The sequence below is a fragment of the Melanotaenia boesemani genome, chromosome 1, assembly GCF_017639745.1.
Source record: "Melanotaenia boesemani isolate fMelBoe1 chromosome 1, fMelBoe1.pri, whole genome shotgun sequence".
Taxonomy (NCBI): domain Eukaryota; kingdom Metazoa; phylum Chordata; class Actinopteri; order Atheriniformes; family Melanotaeniidae; genus Melanotaenia; species Melanotaenia boesemani.
In genome coordinates this window covers 34,730,674-34,747,993 of record NC_055682.1, presented here as the reverse complement: position 1 = coordinate 34,747,993, position 17,320 = coordinate 34,730,674, and the positions used below count along the sequence as shown (strand labels likewise).

Genomic DNA, 17,320 nt, shown 5'->3' with positions numbered 1-17,320 from the left:
AACCTGTCCTCTTGATCCTGTTCCCTCTGACATCCTGCAGAGTATTTTACCTACAATCAAATCTGCAGTAACCCATATTATCAACTCCTCTCTTAAATCCGGTGTCTTTCCCTCTGCCTTCAAGCAAGCTCGGGTCACCCTGCTGCTGAAGAAACCCACACTCTGCTTCCATTCATGTCTAAACTACTAGAGCTTGTCGCCTTCAGTCAGGTCTCACAGTTCCTCCAAGACAACAACCTGTTTGATCCATATCAATCTGGCTATAGGCGAATCTTTGTTTACATCTTTTTGCGCATGCGCGTGTGGTTGGGTGGCAAGAAGACCTGTTGAGATGGCGGAACCTGCTAGCATAAACAAGAAAGTAAGCGGGCGAAATCCAAATTATATAAGTACGCTAAGCTCCGAAGACCAGAGGAGGTTTAGAGAGAAACTAAAAATTTGTGTTGCAGACAAAATCGAACAAATACAAAGCCCATATGAAGTCTGGGATGACGAAAAATACTGGTCTGACTCACCTGCATCTTGGCCACAGATGTGCTAGGGAGATATTTATTCTTATTTAGTTGAAAGCCCTGGACCCTTCACCCACGAGAGGTTAAAAGCTTTTAAAAGCCTCGAAGCTTATAACTATTTTGTTTCAAGAAAGGTTGGGCCAATCTTTTCGGTGAAACAAAAATCAGTGGTCGTGCTCAAAGCGGAGGTCAGACCCGGCCAAGCAGTGTCACAGCGTGATTCGCATCTTCCGTGGGTGATCGCCCAAGAAAACGGTGAAATAATCACATGTCACTGCGACTGCAAAGCCGGGTAAGGCTTTATTTATCAGTGCCTTTGAATTTTTCATTTTAAATCTAATGACTGTTTTTCAATTTTATTGGTCCTGTTAACTATAATTTAAATGGCGTTTGGTCTATCGTGAAAAACGATAATAACATCTTACAAAATTTTTCTTTCAAATCCAGTCTAGGAGAAACATGCAGTCATGTAGCAGCTTTAATGTTTAAAATAGAAACAGCGGTCAGGATAGCACTCACAACAGCTGCGTGTACCAGTGAGGCTTGCAGGTATCAAAGCACGTATCATAGCACGTAACCATTTCCTTCTTTTTTCGGGGTCTTTTTCGGTGGGAATGCGGAAAAACTTTTTGTTGGGCCCCCAACGAGCCGTACAGCCAATCACACAACACGAGTGAACCATGTAGTAGATCGCCCTCAAACTCCAAACGCAAAGAAATCCAGCTAACAGATGCAGCTTCTTGCCACCCAATACCGTGATGCAATGCGGCAAAAGGTAAACACTGACGTCACAAAAGATTTGCCTATAGGCAAGGCCACTTTACTGAAACTGCTCGCCTGTCAGTTACTGATTCCCTACAGCTTGCCAGATCCACTGGTCAACCCTCAGTCCTTATACTGGACCTGTCTGCTGCCTTTAACACGGTCAACCATCATATACTGTTCTCCACACTCTCGGAGCTTGGCATCTCAGGATCTGTCCTCTCGTGGTTTACGTCCTACATCACAGGGAGATCATTCAAAGTATCTTGGCAAGGGGGACTGTCCAGATTACATGGGCAGACAAGAGGGGTGCCTCAGGGCTGGGTGCTTGGCCTCTTCTCTTTTCACTGTACACCTCCTCACTCGGTGCAGTCATTAGCTCTCATGGTTTCTCCTACCACTGCTATGCAGATGACACTCAGCTTTTCCTTTCTTTCCCACCTGACGACACAACCGTCTCAATGCGAATATCAGCATGCCTTGCTGATATCTCCGCATGGATGAAGGATCGCCACCTTCAGCTAAATCTGTCCAAGACTGAGCTTATTGTCTTTCCAGCCAATCCTTCCTTACCGCCACAGATAAGCGTGCAGCTTGACTCTATCACACTTGTGCCTACGTCTTCTACCAGGAATCTTGGTGTCATGGTAGACAACCAGCTGACCTTTAAGGAACATGTTGCCTCGGTTGCCCGGTCTTGCCGATTTGCTCTCTACAACATCAGGAGGATCAGACCCTACCTGACTGAACACACGGCACAGCTTCTGGTCCAGGCTCTGGTCATTTCATGCATTGACTACTGCAACTCCTTACTGGCTGGCCTGCCTGCATGCTCAGTTAAATCTCTGCAGATGATCCAGAATGCAGCAGCACGTCTGGTCTTCAACCAGCCCAAAAGAGCTCATGTCGCTCTGCTGCTAATTGCTCTTCATTGGCTTCCAGTTCCAGCACGCATCAAATTCAAAGCTTTGCTTCTGGCTTACAAAACAATAACCCAAAAGGCTCCCATCTACCTTCACTCCTTAATCTAGAGCTCCACTACCTCTCGACAGTTACGCTCTGCCAACGACACTGTCAACACTGGTAATGCTCAGTTGGATTGGGATCAGGGAGTTTAAGGCAAAGCCAGCCTCTGGTTTCTGTCTTGTGTTTGTCAAACTGTTCATGAAGTGTGTCTGCAGCTTGGCAGGGTTTGTGATCTGATGGGAGAGGGCAGCATTTAGCTGGGAAGTACTTGCATTTGGAATAATAACAATAATAATTTGGAATAATGTGAAAGTACATGAAAATATAACAGGAAATATACAGAGAAATAAATATGAGTAGAAATATATAGACAAACATGCAAAATAAAAAAAGTAAAGTGAAGATGAAAATTACATTACAAAAAATTAAGCAATAAAAGTAAAAAGATCGAAAAAGATTGATGAATAACATTTTAAAAAGGGAAAAAAGGAGGAATTGAAATAAATTATTAAAAATTATTATATTTAAAAAGGTATTGGCAAAATATATAGAAAAAAAATGTCATTTATCTTTCTATATCATTTTTTTTCATAGATTTATTTATTTCTATATTTGTGGCACTCTTGTTAAATCCACACTTGAGAGCCAGGAGCACATGTTTCCTCTCAGAAAACAGCTTTAGTAAAATAATTAATTCACTGGTGCAAACACATAAAAAACACACTATAGCCAGCATCTAAAACGTATTTGCTTGACCTAATAAGGTCCGGTAGAGTGGAGTAATACTGCAGCTGCATACGCACTCAGTAAAGCAGCCTGCAGCTGCGTTAGCTGTCCTGTGGGTCATTTAGTCACGATTTCCTCATTAGCACAACAGCTACTAATATAAATGATCATCAGGAGATGATGACATTTTGATCAATTGAAATATCTGTGGGCAAAATGCTGAGATCCTCATTACTGGTGATTTGCTTATTGATGTGTGTGTATGAGAAAGGAAGGAAGGAAGGAAGGAAGGAAGGAAGGAAAGAAAGAAAGAAAGAAAGAAAGAAAGAAAGAAAGAAAGAAAGAAAGAAAGAAAGAAAGAAAGAAAGAAAGAAAGAAAGAAAGAAAGAAAGAAAGAAAGAAAGAAAAATTAGATATAAGGCATTATGCGTGTAAATTAGGATGATTAGTGCTCTACATGTACAAGTCTACATGAATCCAGCCCATTTTTATAACACATTTAATATTTTGGTGACTGTGAAGCTATAGATGATACTAATCCTGTGATTCATTTTGTTAAAAATCTTTTCTGCAATAAAACTGTTCCTTTTGGAGGAAGGAACCAGGGGACGCTTAAACCTGTCCATGCCTTTTCTTCACCTGCATAATCTAATTCAGGTTACTAGAATCTGACAGGATGGATTATATGAGATGCATAAACCTGTCACTTAAAATCTTACTGGGACAGGAGTGATGACCATGCCCCTTAAAGTTGCATTTCTGACAGCCTTTGGGAAAAGGTTCCCAAAGGCTCATGTATACTTTAAATAACTGGGCGAAGGATTTCTAGAAGAGCAGCTGATTGTAAAGTTGATGAAGTGCATCAGATTAGATTATCTGAACGGATAACCTGCCGTAAATCTCTCCATTTTCAACTTTGTGTACTTTACTTCAATCACTGGGATTTGGATAAGAGCACTCTCTAGTGGCAAACAGATGATGCTGCAGACATGCAGGCATCCATCTGTCCACATCACTGCAGACGCTGCAACGACCCGCCTGTCGATCTTCTGCTCCATTCTGCCCTCACTCGTGAACATGACCCCGAGAAATTAGAACTCCTCCACTAGGGGCAGGACCTCATTCTTGAAAGTGAACCTCGCCCCTGAAACTACTTGTACATGCAATGTTTATTCTTTTACAGATTGCAATCAAGTTCAAAGGGTATATTTTAACAGATAAATAAAATTTATTAGTAGTGTATTCATTCTTGTATTTTAAGAAAGATACATCAATCCAATATCTTCAATATCTTCTGAAGAACACTATGGAAGTTCTTCTTCTAAATACCTCCTTGTATAAGTCTTGTAGATATTGAAATTTTTTATACTGTTTTTATTTTGCTACCTTTAGAAGCACAACTGCTAAATGACTGTACCGCTGCAACACCTAAATTTCCCAGCTTGGGATGAATAAAGTACTTCTTTCTATCTATCTATCTATCTATCTATCTATCTATCTATCTATCTATCTATCTATATCATGTTATTGGATATTTGTCACAAGCCAAATTAAAACTGCAGATTTTGGGGGAAAACATGTTTAAATTTTGCAGAGGACTGTGAGCGGAAAGGAGATTTCTATTTCAGCATAACAATGAGAATACAACAAACATTTAAATGTTTTGAAATGGAGTGGTACCAAGACTGATGTGAACTAGAGGGACCTGTCTAACTTGAAGGAGCTGGTGCTGTTCTGCCTTGAGAGACAGGAGGAAAGTTCAACTGGCTGAATGTGCAGAACTTCTAAGAACTGGAGCTTAATTGCTGCAAAAAGGGTGGACTACTTTTTTTTGGGCAGAGTGGGCTAATTTGCGCTGTCATAGTAGCAGCCAATAATATTGATCAAATTAAAGAAAAGAAGCCATTTTTGGCCTCTATTTGAAAGTGTTTAGGCAGGAAGGTGGATTATTTGCAACAAATTCCCACAAGCTAGGACCTTGTTGGGGACCACTGTGATGGCTTAAGCCCCACAATGGTAATGTTGGTCAAATATTTTCATTATACATTGATTTGCTGATAAATATTAGACAGTATTTGTATTTGTTTTACCTTGCATTGATGATTTGGAGTGCACACATATCAACAATGGAAGGTTATGTGCTTAACATGTGTTTTCTTGTTTTGAGTTACCGTGGTGGCGCAAGCTTCATTTCCTGATTTATGAAAGGCGTGGCAAAGGGCTGAGGAGCTTTAAATCTGGGCGCCGGCTCGTCAGGCTCTACCATGTGCTGCTGGATCATGGGGGGGTTTCAAGTTTAGTTAGTTTGGAGTCTTTATCTAGTTATTGTCTTCCATTTTATTTTCCCCTGTGTGTTATTTGGTTTGGCCAAACCACTATAAGTTACCCTCATTGTGTCATTGTGTTAGGTCAGTTTTCCCTCAGTTAAGTATGAATTGTTTAAGTTACACTTTTGAGTATTGTTAAATTTAGTTGACCTCTTTTAATGGCTGGCTAGTTTATTCATTCTTTTTGTATTTTTGGGTCAATAAAAACCCAGGTTTTTGAAATTACCTTCTGTGTCCTCGCTGCTTTACTGCTTGGTCCCTGACAACCACCAACATCTGTACATGGGGTACCAACTCAGTCAGTTCAATCATCCAGTGCTGGAAAGTGAAGTTTCTTGTTTTTTTTTTGTGTGTGTGATTTGCCTTGATGAACTGCTGTCCTCAGGATTTTAATGTTTCCATTCTTTTAAGCAGAATTCTCTCATTTTGAACACTTTCTCATTCTCAAATGAACCCAGCCCCCCATTTTTTCTTTTGATCACCTACCAGTATTTACATTTATGTTAAATTATTCAAATGAAACATTTGGCTATACAGGACTATATCCAAAAGGTGTATTGTGGGTTGCTGTTTAATTGATTTTTTTTCAATTGGCGATGTTATCAAGAAAGATTTTTCTAAAAATCATCTTGTCACAGCTGACAATGAACTCTCAAGAGTAAAAAGAATCAAGGATTCATGATTTGAACTGTGGCTTTAACATTTATTACACAGTAATAGCACTTTTTTCAACATCACTTTTTAATACAAAACGTGAGGATGGCTGACAAATGCGAAAACTATACAAAGTAGTTAAACAGCTGTAACTCATTAATCTATTTGCTCATCAACTGTTCAACCCTAGTCCAGCACCTGTAACACAGATCACACAGATCTTGCTCCATTTGCCCTCAGCTCTCCAGCACATCAGTTCGTTTGTGCAGTGCAATGAAGCCACAACAGGTCTGGCCTTATGAAACAGCAAGTAGGATGTTTGTTTTTTAAGAGGTGATGGACACCATATTGTTCGGACTCAGGATCTCAATCCAATAACCATCCGGGTCCTGGATGAAGGCCAAGCCTTTCATTTTACCTGAGAGAAAAAATACAGACGTAAACTGTAAATAATGTATGAAAAAATCAGAAATAAATAAATAAAAAGTTGAAAGACTTTAGCCTGAGGTAACAAGTGGATACTGTAAAACACATGTATGTGGCGGAGCATAACAGGGGCTTTCTTTCATGTGATGAGTCAGCCTGTGTAGCCATATTTTAAAGGTACACTAGGGAGATAAGTGTTTGCCACCTAAACACCATTTAAGATTCTCCGCAGAGAACTTTTTTGTGAAACAGTATGTTCACCCAGTTCGTGTTAAAACATTGCTCAAATATAATTATAGACTTTGGGAGTAGGTGCCCTGGATAGATGAACAGAAAAACCACAATATTTTGTCAGAATGGTGAGGATTTGTACTTGGGTCTGCACAGTCCAAATATGAAATTTCATGAAAAATATTTACACTTTGAGGAATTTCAAACTCCATGGGCAATCTTAGTTTACACTGTATGAACAGATGAGGGCTCCAGACTAACTTTCAACTAGTAGCACTAATGCAGCAAATAAAACATTTTAATGGAATTTGTTAATTTACAGTGGCCATCTGTGGCCAAAATTCTTCCAGATATAAACATGTTTTCATGTGTGAATGGATCCAGTGGCCTCAGCTGCACTGATGACTGCACTACAGGTAAGTACTTCACATTGTGTCCTGTACTATCTTATTCTGTGCCTATTAAGGCATTACTAATCCCAAACAATGTTGTAGCACAGGGCTACTCAGTGCAGTCCTATGAGGGCTGCAATCCAGCAGACTTTCAATGTATTCCTGCTTCAACACACCTAATTCAAATCAAATGGATCTAACGCCTTTCAAGTTGAGTCAGGTGTGAAGAAGTAGGGATACATGAAAAACCTGCTGGTTTGCAGCTCTCATAGGACTGAGTAGATCTGCTCTAGCACCCATCAAAGCCGGTAAAACAGTTTTAAAGCTCCAAGGGTTCTCACTTCAGTGTTCTGTCCGTTCAAAGACACTGTAGTAAAAATGGCAGCTGCCATGTATGTGGACCCACAGCAAATACATAAATAAATAAACTCATGAAACAGGCCTGGACAAAAATGATGGTACCCCTAGAAAAGACTGAAAAAAATGGGACCAAAGGGACATGTTAATCCAAGGTGTGTCCACTGATTAGCATCACAGGTGTCTACAAACTTGTAATCAGTCAGTGGGCCTATATATAGGGCTACAGGTAGTCACTGTCCTGTTTGGTGACATGATGTGTACCACACTCAACATGGACCAGAGGAAGCAAAGGAAATAGTTGTCTCAGGAGATTAGAAAGAAAATTATAGACGAGCATGTTAAAGGTAAAGGCTATAAGACCATCTCCAAGCAGCTTGATGTTCCTGTGACTACAGTTGCACATATTATTCAGAAATTTAAGCTCCATTTGACTGTAGCCAACCTTCCTGGACGTGGCCGCAGGTGGAAAACTGATGACAAATCAAAGAGATGGATAATACGAACGGTAACAAAACAGCCCAGAAAAACTTCTAAAGAGATTAAAGATGAACTTCAAGCTCAAGGAACATCAGTGTCAGATCGCACCATCCGTCATTGTTTGAGCCAAAGTGGACTTAATGGGAGACGACCAAGGAGGACACCATTGTTGAAAACAAATCATAAAAAGCCAGATTGGAATTTGCGAAACTAACAAGCCACAAAGCTTCTGGGAGAATGTCCTATGGACAGATGAGACAAAAATGGAACGTTTTGCTAAGACACATCAGCTCTGTGTTTACAGACGGAAAAATGAAGCATATGAAGAAAAGAACACTGTCCCTAAACATGGAGGCTCTGTTATGTTCTGGGGCTGCTTTGCTTCATCTGACACAGGGTGTCTTGAATCTGTGCAGGTAAAATGAAATCTCAAGACTATCAAGGGATTGTAGAGAGAAATGTGCTGGCCAGTGTCAGAAAGCTTGGTCTCAGTCGCAGGTCATGGGTCTTGCAACAGGACAATGACCCAAAACACAGCTAAAAACACCCAAGAATGGCTAAGAGGAAAACACTGGACTACTGTAAAGTGGCCTTCTTTGAGTCCTGACCTAAATCCTATTGAGCATCTTTGGAAGGAGCTGAAACATGCTGTCTGGAAAAGGCACCCTTCAAACCTGAGACAACTGGAGCAGTTTGCTTATGAGGAATGGCCAAAATACCTGCTGAGAGGTGCAGAAGTCTCTTTGACAGTTACAGGAATCGTTTGATTGCAGTGATTGCCTCAAAACGTTATACAACAAAATATTAAGGGTACCATCATTTTTGTCCAGGCCTGTTTCATGAGTTTATTTTTTAAAATTATTCTGTTCAAGCATGGTTGAAAAGCAATGTCTGACTTTCATTGGTTAAATTTCATAGAATATTTATTATTACGTTTGTCAAATTCAAGTTATTTCTGTGACCATTGTGAGTTTTTCTTTAACAGAAGGATACCAACAATTTTGTCCACGTGTGTAAATATAAATGGCTCATTCTAAGCCAATTAAAAACAACAGTTATTTTAGTATAGTTATTAGACACCAATAAAGACACATTTTTAATGATATATTACATTTTTCTGTCCTTGACCTTTGATTTTGTTATACACTGCACCTTTAAATTAGCTGGTTGATGACAGTGTCCCTTTGAAGAAACTGCTCAATTATGTCACTTAAATGAAATGTGTCCCATGAATGTCACCTCTTCCACCACAATTTGCTGGGAGATGGTGAATTTTATTACTTCAGTGTCTTTAGCAGATAAAGTAACTCCTGTCTTCACAATGATGTTCCATCAGTGCATCTGTCCTCTTAGCTAACAAACCATCTCTGTTGCTCTCCACAGGTGTTGAATGTTTAATGTTTGTAGTTGAGTCAGGAAACTAGCGTTAGAATAAAAGTTCTGCCACACAGAGATTAGAGCATGAAATACATATTTTCTTAGCAGTATTTACAATAAAAACTACACAAGCTTTTCTTGTTAGAGGGAGTAAATGTTAGCTTTTTTTTTTTATTTTAATTTACAAACTGACATCTGCTGATTCCACATCTCATCCCCCCCCTCTAGTAGGTGAGGCTGATCTCAGAAGAGGAGCTAAAAGTTTCCTTTAAAGAACTGAACTAAGGAACAGTAGCTGCATATTGACGGGATTTAGGACTTCCTTTTGATGTATCCAAACAAGTTCTCGGCACATGCTCACCCCAAGTGTTGAGATATGTCGATGAATGATTACAAAAGACAACCAAACAGGAACTTTAACAGTTACAGTACGGAGCTTAGTAGATTTGTAATTTCATAGTTCACATGTAGAACCAAAACAAAGTGTAAGAAATAAAGTCCTCAATATGTGGATGAGTATCAAGACTTTGACTTTTAGGACTTTTAATTTACTAAAAGACTGCCAAGACCTCATCTGATTCCTCCAAGAGCTGTACACAAAGACTTCCATCTTACCATCATCTGGTTTCTTAACAAACGTGACTCCTTGCTCTTCAAACATTTTGCAGGCAGCATGGACGTCAGGGACAGCAATTCCAATGTGTCCTGTCCAGTTTTATGTGGAGAGAGTTAACTTTAGATACACACTACAATTACCAGTGAACCTGTGCTCTTATATACCAGCATGCACTGATCTCAAAAACATGCTACATGTTTGCATCTTTACAAAGTATTAAAATGGAAAAAGAAAAACTGGTGCACAGATTATAGCATGAAATTTTACATTTAACTTGCAACCATCCATTTACAAACTTCTGCCATATTACTGACTGTAAACAATAACAATCTTACCAAAGCCACGCGGATCAGAGTTTCCATTGTGATAAGTCAGACTCTCTTCAGACTCTGAACCCCAGTTACTGAAAGACACGAGGGACAGAAGCGGTTTTAAATGAGGTGAGATGAGGAGAAAGTCAGAGAAATCAAGATGATAATTCCAGCTGGAGTTCTGCATGATGAACATGCATGATTAGAAATCAAAGAGGACACACTTAGTGGTCTTTTTCCCTTTATGAACAGCTAATACTTGTCACTAAAATCCAGACACTGCTTCATGCACGACATCCATTCTTACTGTGTCAGCTCGATGGTGGCCCTCCTGGAAAAGGTCCAGGCTGTCTTCTCCTTCACATCTGCAGGAATCTCTTTCTTGTCCTCGTAGCCCAAGAAGAAGAGAGAGAAACGCATGGAGGGAAAGTCAAACTTTTGCAGGAGCCTGCAAGATATTGCACACCAAAGGAAAGGGAAACACATCATGTAGATTTTCAAAAACTATATTTAGTGAAACTTGAGCAGAAGTTCAGTAAGAAAGTCCTGTTCCCTCATACCTGACGTCTCAACCTAAACTGTTCATTAGCCTCGTTACCTGAACTGTAGCCCACACCAACACTCACATCATGCCGAGGATTCTGGTGTAGAAATCCAGGGATTTAACCGGATCTTTCACTCTCAGCATAGTTTGCTGCATCATGAAATCCTAAAACACAAAAACACAAGGACAAATCTTTACACAAACAACTTCCAAAGAGCAGAAGTTTGGATGTGTTGCACCACAGATAGTTATTCAGAGGGTGTGGTAGAAGAGCTGAACTCTGAGCTATACTTACAGGTTGGTGTGGCACAAACTGCGGCTCTCCACCAGGCAGTACACAAGGCAATGATGAAACAAATTAACAAACAAGTACACTCCCAAAAAGAAACCCCTAAAAGCAGCAAACACAGTTAAGTGGCTACAGACTGATTATCTTCTGATTCGCATTGCTGTGCTTCCAACCCCACATTCATAAGGTTGGAATGTTATGAGAAATGGGGAAGGGTATAAATAAAGTCTATAATAATAATAATAATAACAATAATAATAATAATTTCTGTCGTTTATTTTGACTTTTACTTCAACCCAAAATATTTCATAATTGTTTATCACTGTTCTTGAAAATAATTTAATTTGTTGTTATACAATACTTCCATTTTAACATTTCATATTCCAAATACCTGTTATGATGAGACAATTAATGCGTCTTAACGAGTGAGTGGCATAGCTACTTCCTGAGATAGGTACATACATACAAACAATAGGACGTTATGCTTTAATCATATCTGCTTAACCAATGCAAGGCCCGGCTCCGCTCTGTCTGGTTCCGTCCTTGAAGGTGTTACGGTGGTCTGATTTGTGGTGTGGCACCACTTGAGGACAAAGACCAGGTAGAGCCGAGCTAGATGCATGTGCCATATAAAAAGCAACATGTCCTTTCTTTCTTTGGAGAACTCTTTAGAACAGCTGTGTGCTTTCTACTGACTTTTTCCCTTTCTGCTCAGAAAATGAAAGACTTATGCTTCTCATCACGTCTTTATTAAAAATTCCAAAACAATTTTGGTGCAAAAACTCGGACGTTCCTGAGAGTGCTTGTCCGTACTGAGGGCGTAGGTGGGAGGCGCCCTGGACCAGTAGGTTCGCCTTCTAATCTCGACCCAAACTGTTCTGAGAGAGACACTGACGTCCGGGGAAGATTGAACCAACTCCTGGAGGATCATTCAAAAACGCTGCAAACATGGTGAGAAGTTGAAGTTTAATTTATCTCATGCACTGCATTTATACCTCTTTGATCCACGATAATCCTAATTTGCTTGACATATTAAGAACACCAGACCCCATCCACGGGTGGTGTAAAACTGCTCGATGTACAGTAGGTTGTAATTGGCTTAAATAACTGAAGGATGGCTTCCTGTTACCTTTCGTCTGGCTGTACTCGTATTTAGTTACTGGTAGCACAAAGCTTTGATTTCAATTGTGCCCGAAACAAATCCTGGCGCTGGAGCCTGTTTGCTGACTGCACAGAGATAAGCCGTTCTTCCTGGTTTCTTCGTGCTGCCCTGGGAAAGAGATTTGGCATTTCTCTAGTCTCCCATGAAAAGGTTAAACAGTGCCCTGCCCTCCCTTATTGTGCTTCTGTTATGTTAATTTTTCTGTTTTGTGTAGAACTGGTGGTTGTCTGCTGTAAAAATAATAGTTGACATTTTGTGCATGCCACAAACATGTTTAGTCTGCTGAACTGGTACACGGTCGGCTCATGTCAGTGTTGAGGAATGCAGAGTTCTGCGCTGTGTATGTGGAACTGACTTCCAGCCAAAGCGAGTTGTTACAATTGAACACTCTCATCCATACGAGTCCTTGGCTAAGCCCAGGAACAGACAGTGGAAAGGAGGAGGCCATTTGTTGTTGATGCAGCCCCGAGCTGCAGACTGGGAGAAAACTAACAGTCTCAGTTCTCCTCTCTACATCCACAAGCACATGCATGGCCCCGTGGCAGCAAACAGCTTCTGTGCTGTGTTCTTTGTTCGTCACGTCAAATGAGAACCCACAGCTGTGCTGTCATGTATGCATTTGTGTCTGTTCCTGTCAGACCATGTGATATCTCCCCTGACTTATGTACAGTTTCCCTGACACTGTGGACAACTGAAGACTATGACGTTGGACTAATGAAAAATGTTGACCCGGTGGTCATAACACCCAAGTCTGACTTCAGGCCACACAGAAAACCTTCTCTGGCCCTCCCACAACATCTAGCTTCTGAAGGGTCACAAGGCCAAACTCTCCTAAGCCCCATGATGCATTTCACTGAACCCAGAAGCAAAAGCTGCTTTTGTGGAGAGAAGGCCCTACGGTCCATTTTTACTCCTGCCAGACTTCATGAAGCCTTTTTATTGTCCAAACAGATAAGGAATGGGAAGGATTCATAATGTCTGTTATTGCAGCCACATGGGGGATAAAACTGTGTCTGGTCTAGAGTTGGGCCGATGTCAATATTAGCATGGGAAATACTTGCCGATACTGCCAAAGGTAAGGGGATCAGGATCAGGGAGCATCTCTGTCTAAACACCATCTGATACCACAATTTTTTTTTTCCTACCCAACCCACCCGATAGCACCACACATAGACACAGGACATTACTCAATCTTGTGTGATGATTGTTTTGAGTTGGTAGGCAGTGAAGCAGCTGCAAGTGAGTCACTGTTGTACTAGCATTTAGCATTACATTAGCAATTTGGTGTTATTACTCATTAGCAAATTCAACTAGCAAAATAGTGACATGCTTCATATGCATTCTGAAGTTTCCCTCTGGAAACTTATATATATATATATATATATATATATATATATATATCTAAAGCATTTGGGTTGCCATCATGTGAAAGTGCACGAGGAGTTTTTTGCCTTACAGAAAAAGCGCAACGAACTGCAGCAACAACACTGGCAAATGCTTTTAAAAATACAAGAAATTTGCAAAAGAAAGCCAGAAAGCCAACGCAATAACAAAGTTCTACAATTTGTTGTACTGGATGAGCAGCACTTGTCTGTCAAGGACAACATTTACTGCAATTCCAATTTCAAGATTGTTTTTAGTAGAAATTCTTTGATTTGAGTTAATCTACACAGTGATTAAAAAAGTTCTGTGGCAATTATTGTTTTCATGTAATAACTGAATTTTTATAGCTTAACATATTCTAGGCCAAGGAATGATAGTAACAACAATATTATTCATAAAAGTATGTATGTATGTATGTGAAGTATATATTTAAACTGTAAATTTAAAAGATCTCATAATAAAATAACACGTGTAACGGATTGTTACTTGGTATCGGCAGACACCTAAAGCCCAGGTTTCGGGATTGGACAGGAAAAAACTGAATCAGAACACCCCCATTCCATTTGCTATCATACAGCCTTATGCCAAACTTCACTGTGAAACGTTGCATGGCTCTGAATCATGCACTGAACACATTAGGCCTGTTTGGATTTACTAACTTTCAACTCTAAGTGTTTCAATGCAAAAAAAAAAAAAAAGTTTTACATGCCAAGCTAAGATGCTGTTTCAAAGCATAACATCTCAAATTTTCTTTGCTTGTGTATTTCAGGTGGCAGTCTTGCAGGATCAACTAGGTCATGCATGGGTCAACAAACTGTAATAGGATTCGAGAAACAGCACCAAAACTCATACATGAACATCTTATGAAACAGCAACATTGCATTGTGCAGACATACTGAAGCTGTCCCGCTGGTTTCTGCCCTGAAAACGTTAAGTGCACAAAACTTTTACCCCAAAAGTGTGTGTGTTTCACAAACGGGCATTTTTTCTACAGCTTGGCCACTACTCCCCTTTCCTGCTCCCTTCCTACAACACACAAGTTTTCTTAAGTAAATATAACACACATAATTGTTGGCCACAGATAGTCCACTTTGCTCCACCTACATTTCACAACCATTCCAGTTTGGCAGATGATACAACACAGTTAAACAAATGAAAATATTAAAAGTAATGCAAAGGACATTCCAAAGGACATTTATTAGGCATCATGTGTAACTACTAGGGTGTGTAAGTACACACCCTACTTTGTGCGTAACTCCACCCACTGCCAAACTTGAAAAATACCTGAAACTGCAAAGGTTGGGGTGGGAAGTGTGGGGTGATCAGCGAGTGGAGAGTGGGCGGGCTGGGATGCAGAGACAGAAATTATTTACAAACAGCAGCTCTGCTCACTGGCAAGATGCAAAGTGAGATTCACAAAGCACCTACACCACAGAGCGGTCTTTGAGGTGGAAGACTTTTCCCCTCCTGAATCTCCTCAGCTACACAAGAAAAATGAGGTCCTGAATGTATCAGTCTGAGCCGTTAGCGCTGTTACGCTGACCTGTCAGCAGCTCCAACAGCTCTGGAAAGCTGTGGAGACTCACGGCAGGTTGTGGCAGCTGCAGGAAGTGCTGCTGTAAGTTGCCGCTGCTACGATTTGAGCTGCTGTCTGTCACCAGATGAGGGTCAGCAGATAAAGAATAAAGTCCAGTGTTACTTTTACACCCCTCAAAAGCACAAATCCGTTCCACCGCAGGAATATTTAATCAGAAACTCTGTGAAAGAATAGAAGTCTGAAACTAGCAAATCTACACCATATAAGCTCCCATCCCTTCATATGCGTTGGTGGGCGTGGTTTTCTATGCCTGCAAGGCGAGGACCCGTCTATCTGTATCTGGATGGAGGGACTGTGGGGTTTTTTGAATTTTCTGGTGACGTAGATAACTTCTCTGTGTCACGAAAAACATAACGTAGTTTTACCCTGCAGAGCAGGGGTGCCCAAAGTCAGTCCTTGTGGGCCGCTGTCCTGCATATTTTCCAGTGTTTCCTGCTTCAACACACCTAACTCAAATGCAATAGATCCAACAGCCTATTAAGTTTTGCACAATGACTCATCAGTTTGAGTCAGATGGTTTTGGAGCTTGTACACATGAAAAACCTGCAGGATTGTGGCCCTTAAGGACAGGTGTCGTGCTGAAAAAAGCACCCCTGCTGTAGAGGATGTTGTGAGCCATTTTTACAGTATATGTTATTTTAATCACAATTAAGTAATTCTGTGTTGTTTACAGCTTTAAAAAAACAGTTTTAAGTATTAAAATAAATGACCACCAATCATAGCAAATATCCACAGAAACAGCAGAAAATAAACCATCTCACTGATATATTCATTTACTGATTGCTTAACCCAGTGATTCCCAACCCTGGTCCTCAAGGCACACTATCCTGCAGTGTGCGTTGAGGACCAGGGTTGGGAATCACTGGCTTAACCAATTCAAACACTGAATGCTAAACAGAACGACAGACTTGCTCGCGCTCGTATTCAACCCATCTTCGTGGATTTACTGGCTAACTTGCAGGACAATCAGGTGGATGTTTGTACAAAAGTATCTTAAACTGTTCCGTGCGTTTTATAAGCCAACAAGTTAGCTCCCATACCCACTACTTCCAACATCTGAGCTATTTCCAGCGTCTCCTATCCGTACCTACTGTAAATAACGACTCTGATAAGCGTTAAATGAACACGGCTTTGTCGCAGCGTACACACGTTTCTACGCACGCTCTACGGCACGTTGGAAGTGAATTTAGCAACAAACTGCTACAAAGTTAGCTTATAGCAACATGAACTACAACATGACCGTTCTTGTCATTTATCTAATACAGTCGCCTTAAGCATCACGAGCTATATTTAAATAAAGCAAACCCCACGTCACCGACAGACAGCAAGCCGCCTTAGGTGGAGAAATGCGTCCAATGATGGAATCAACGCAGGTTAACCGGTCTGCAAATCGTTGGCCTCCTTGGTAAACTTGCCAAGTTTAAGTTTTGTTAAGTTAATGAGAGACAACTGTTATTTTACCTTTGTTATAGGATATCCATCTTTACAAGCTGCTGCCACTGCTTCGTCCGACAGACCTTTGTCGCTCATTGTTGTAAAATAAAATAATAATTAAGAAAGACTTTAGACAGTCAGACCGCAGCTTCGCTGGACAGCTAAATTTACAGGAAAGGAAGGGGAAGATTTCTAAGAGGGAGAACTTCCGGTACAAGCGCTCAAAATAAAAGACACATCTACAGATGTTAGTTATTTGCTTATATTTAGAACTTTTCGAGTATATACTACTATACTATACTATATGAGTAATTAGGTAGATATGAATGAATATTAGTAAGTGGTCTAAAACTTTATTGATCACTAACTAATATGGCAGAAAAACTTGCAAATCAGAATTTCTACTAGCCAAATGTTTTTGGGTTATTTCAAGGGAAATGATCCAGATTATAAATACAATTGAATGTATTTGATCATACATGTTTCTTTAAATTGTTTTTGATAGTTTTTGTTCATGACAATGTTGAATAATACTAATGTTCTCTCAACAATGTCCATGAGGGGACAAAGTAACTTTATAACCAGTTACTGACCAGCCTAGTTATGTTATGCTTTTCAGTTTTTATGCATATTATATACACATATATATATATATACACACACACACACATTATATATATATATATATATATATAAAAAAGAGTTACTGTTAAACATTATGTACTGTTTATTTTGAAAATAGACTGGAAGTGTCACATTTTCACGCATTCATGA

General features: G+C 40.1%; 1 protein-coding gene across 1 annotated transcript; it reads right to left on the bottom strand.

The window, feature by feature from the left end:
- Positions 1-5,978: 5,978 nt before the first annotated feature.
- Positions 5,979-16,740, bottom strand: glo1 (glyoxalase 1). The gene is made up of 6 exons (XM_041991985.1): positions 16,574-16,740; positions 10,764-10,846; positions 10,445-10,585; positions 10,162-10,229; positions 9,826-9,915; positions 5,979-6,365 (listed from the first exon to the last, which is right to left on the bottom strand). Exons 1-6 carry the CDS (start codon positions 16,640-16,642, stop codon positions 6,274-6,276), a joined length of 543 nt encoding a protein of 180 aa, XP_041847919.1. The 5' UTR covers positions 16,643-16,740; the 3' UTR covers positions 5,979-6,273.
- Positions 16,741-17,320: the final 580 nt, after the last annotated feature.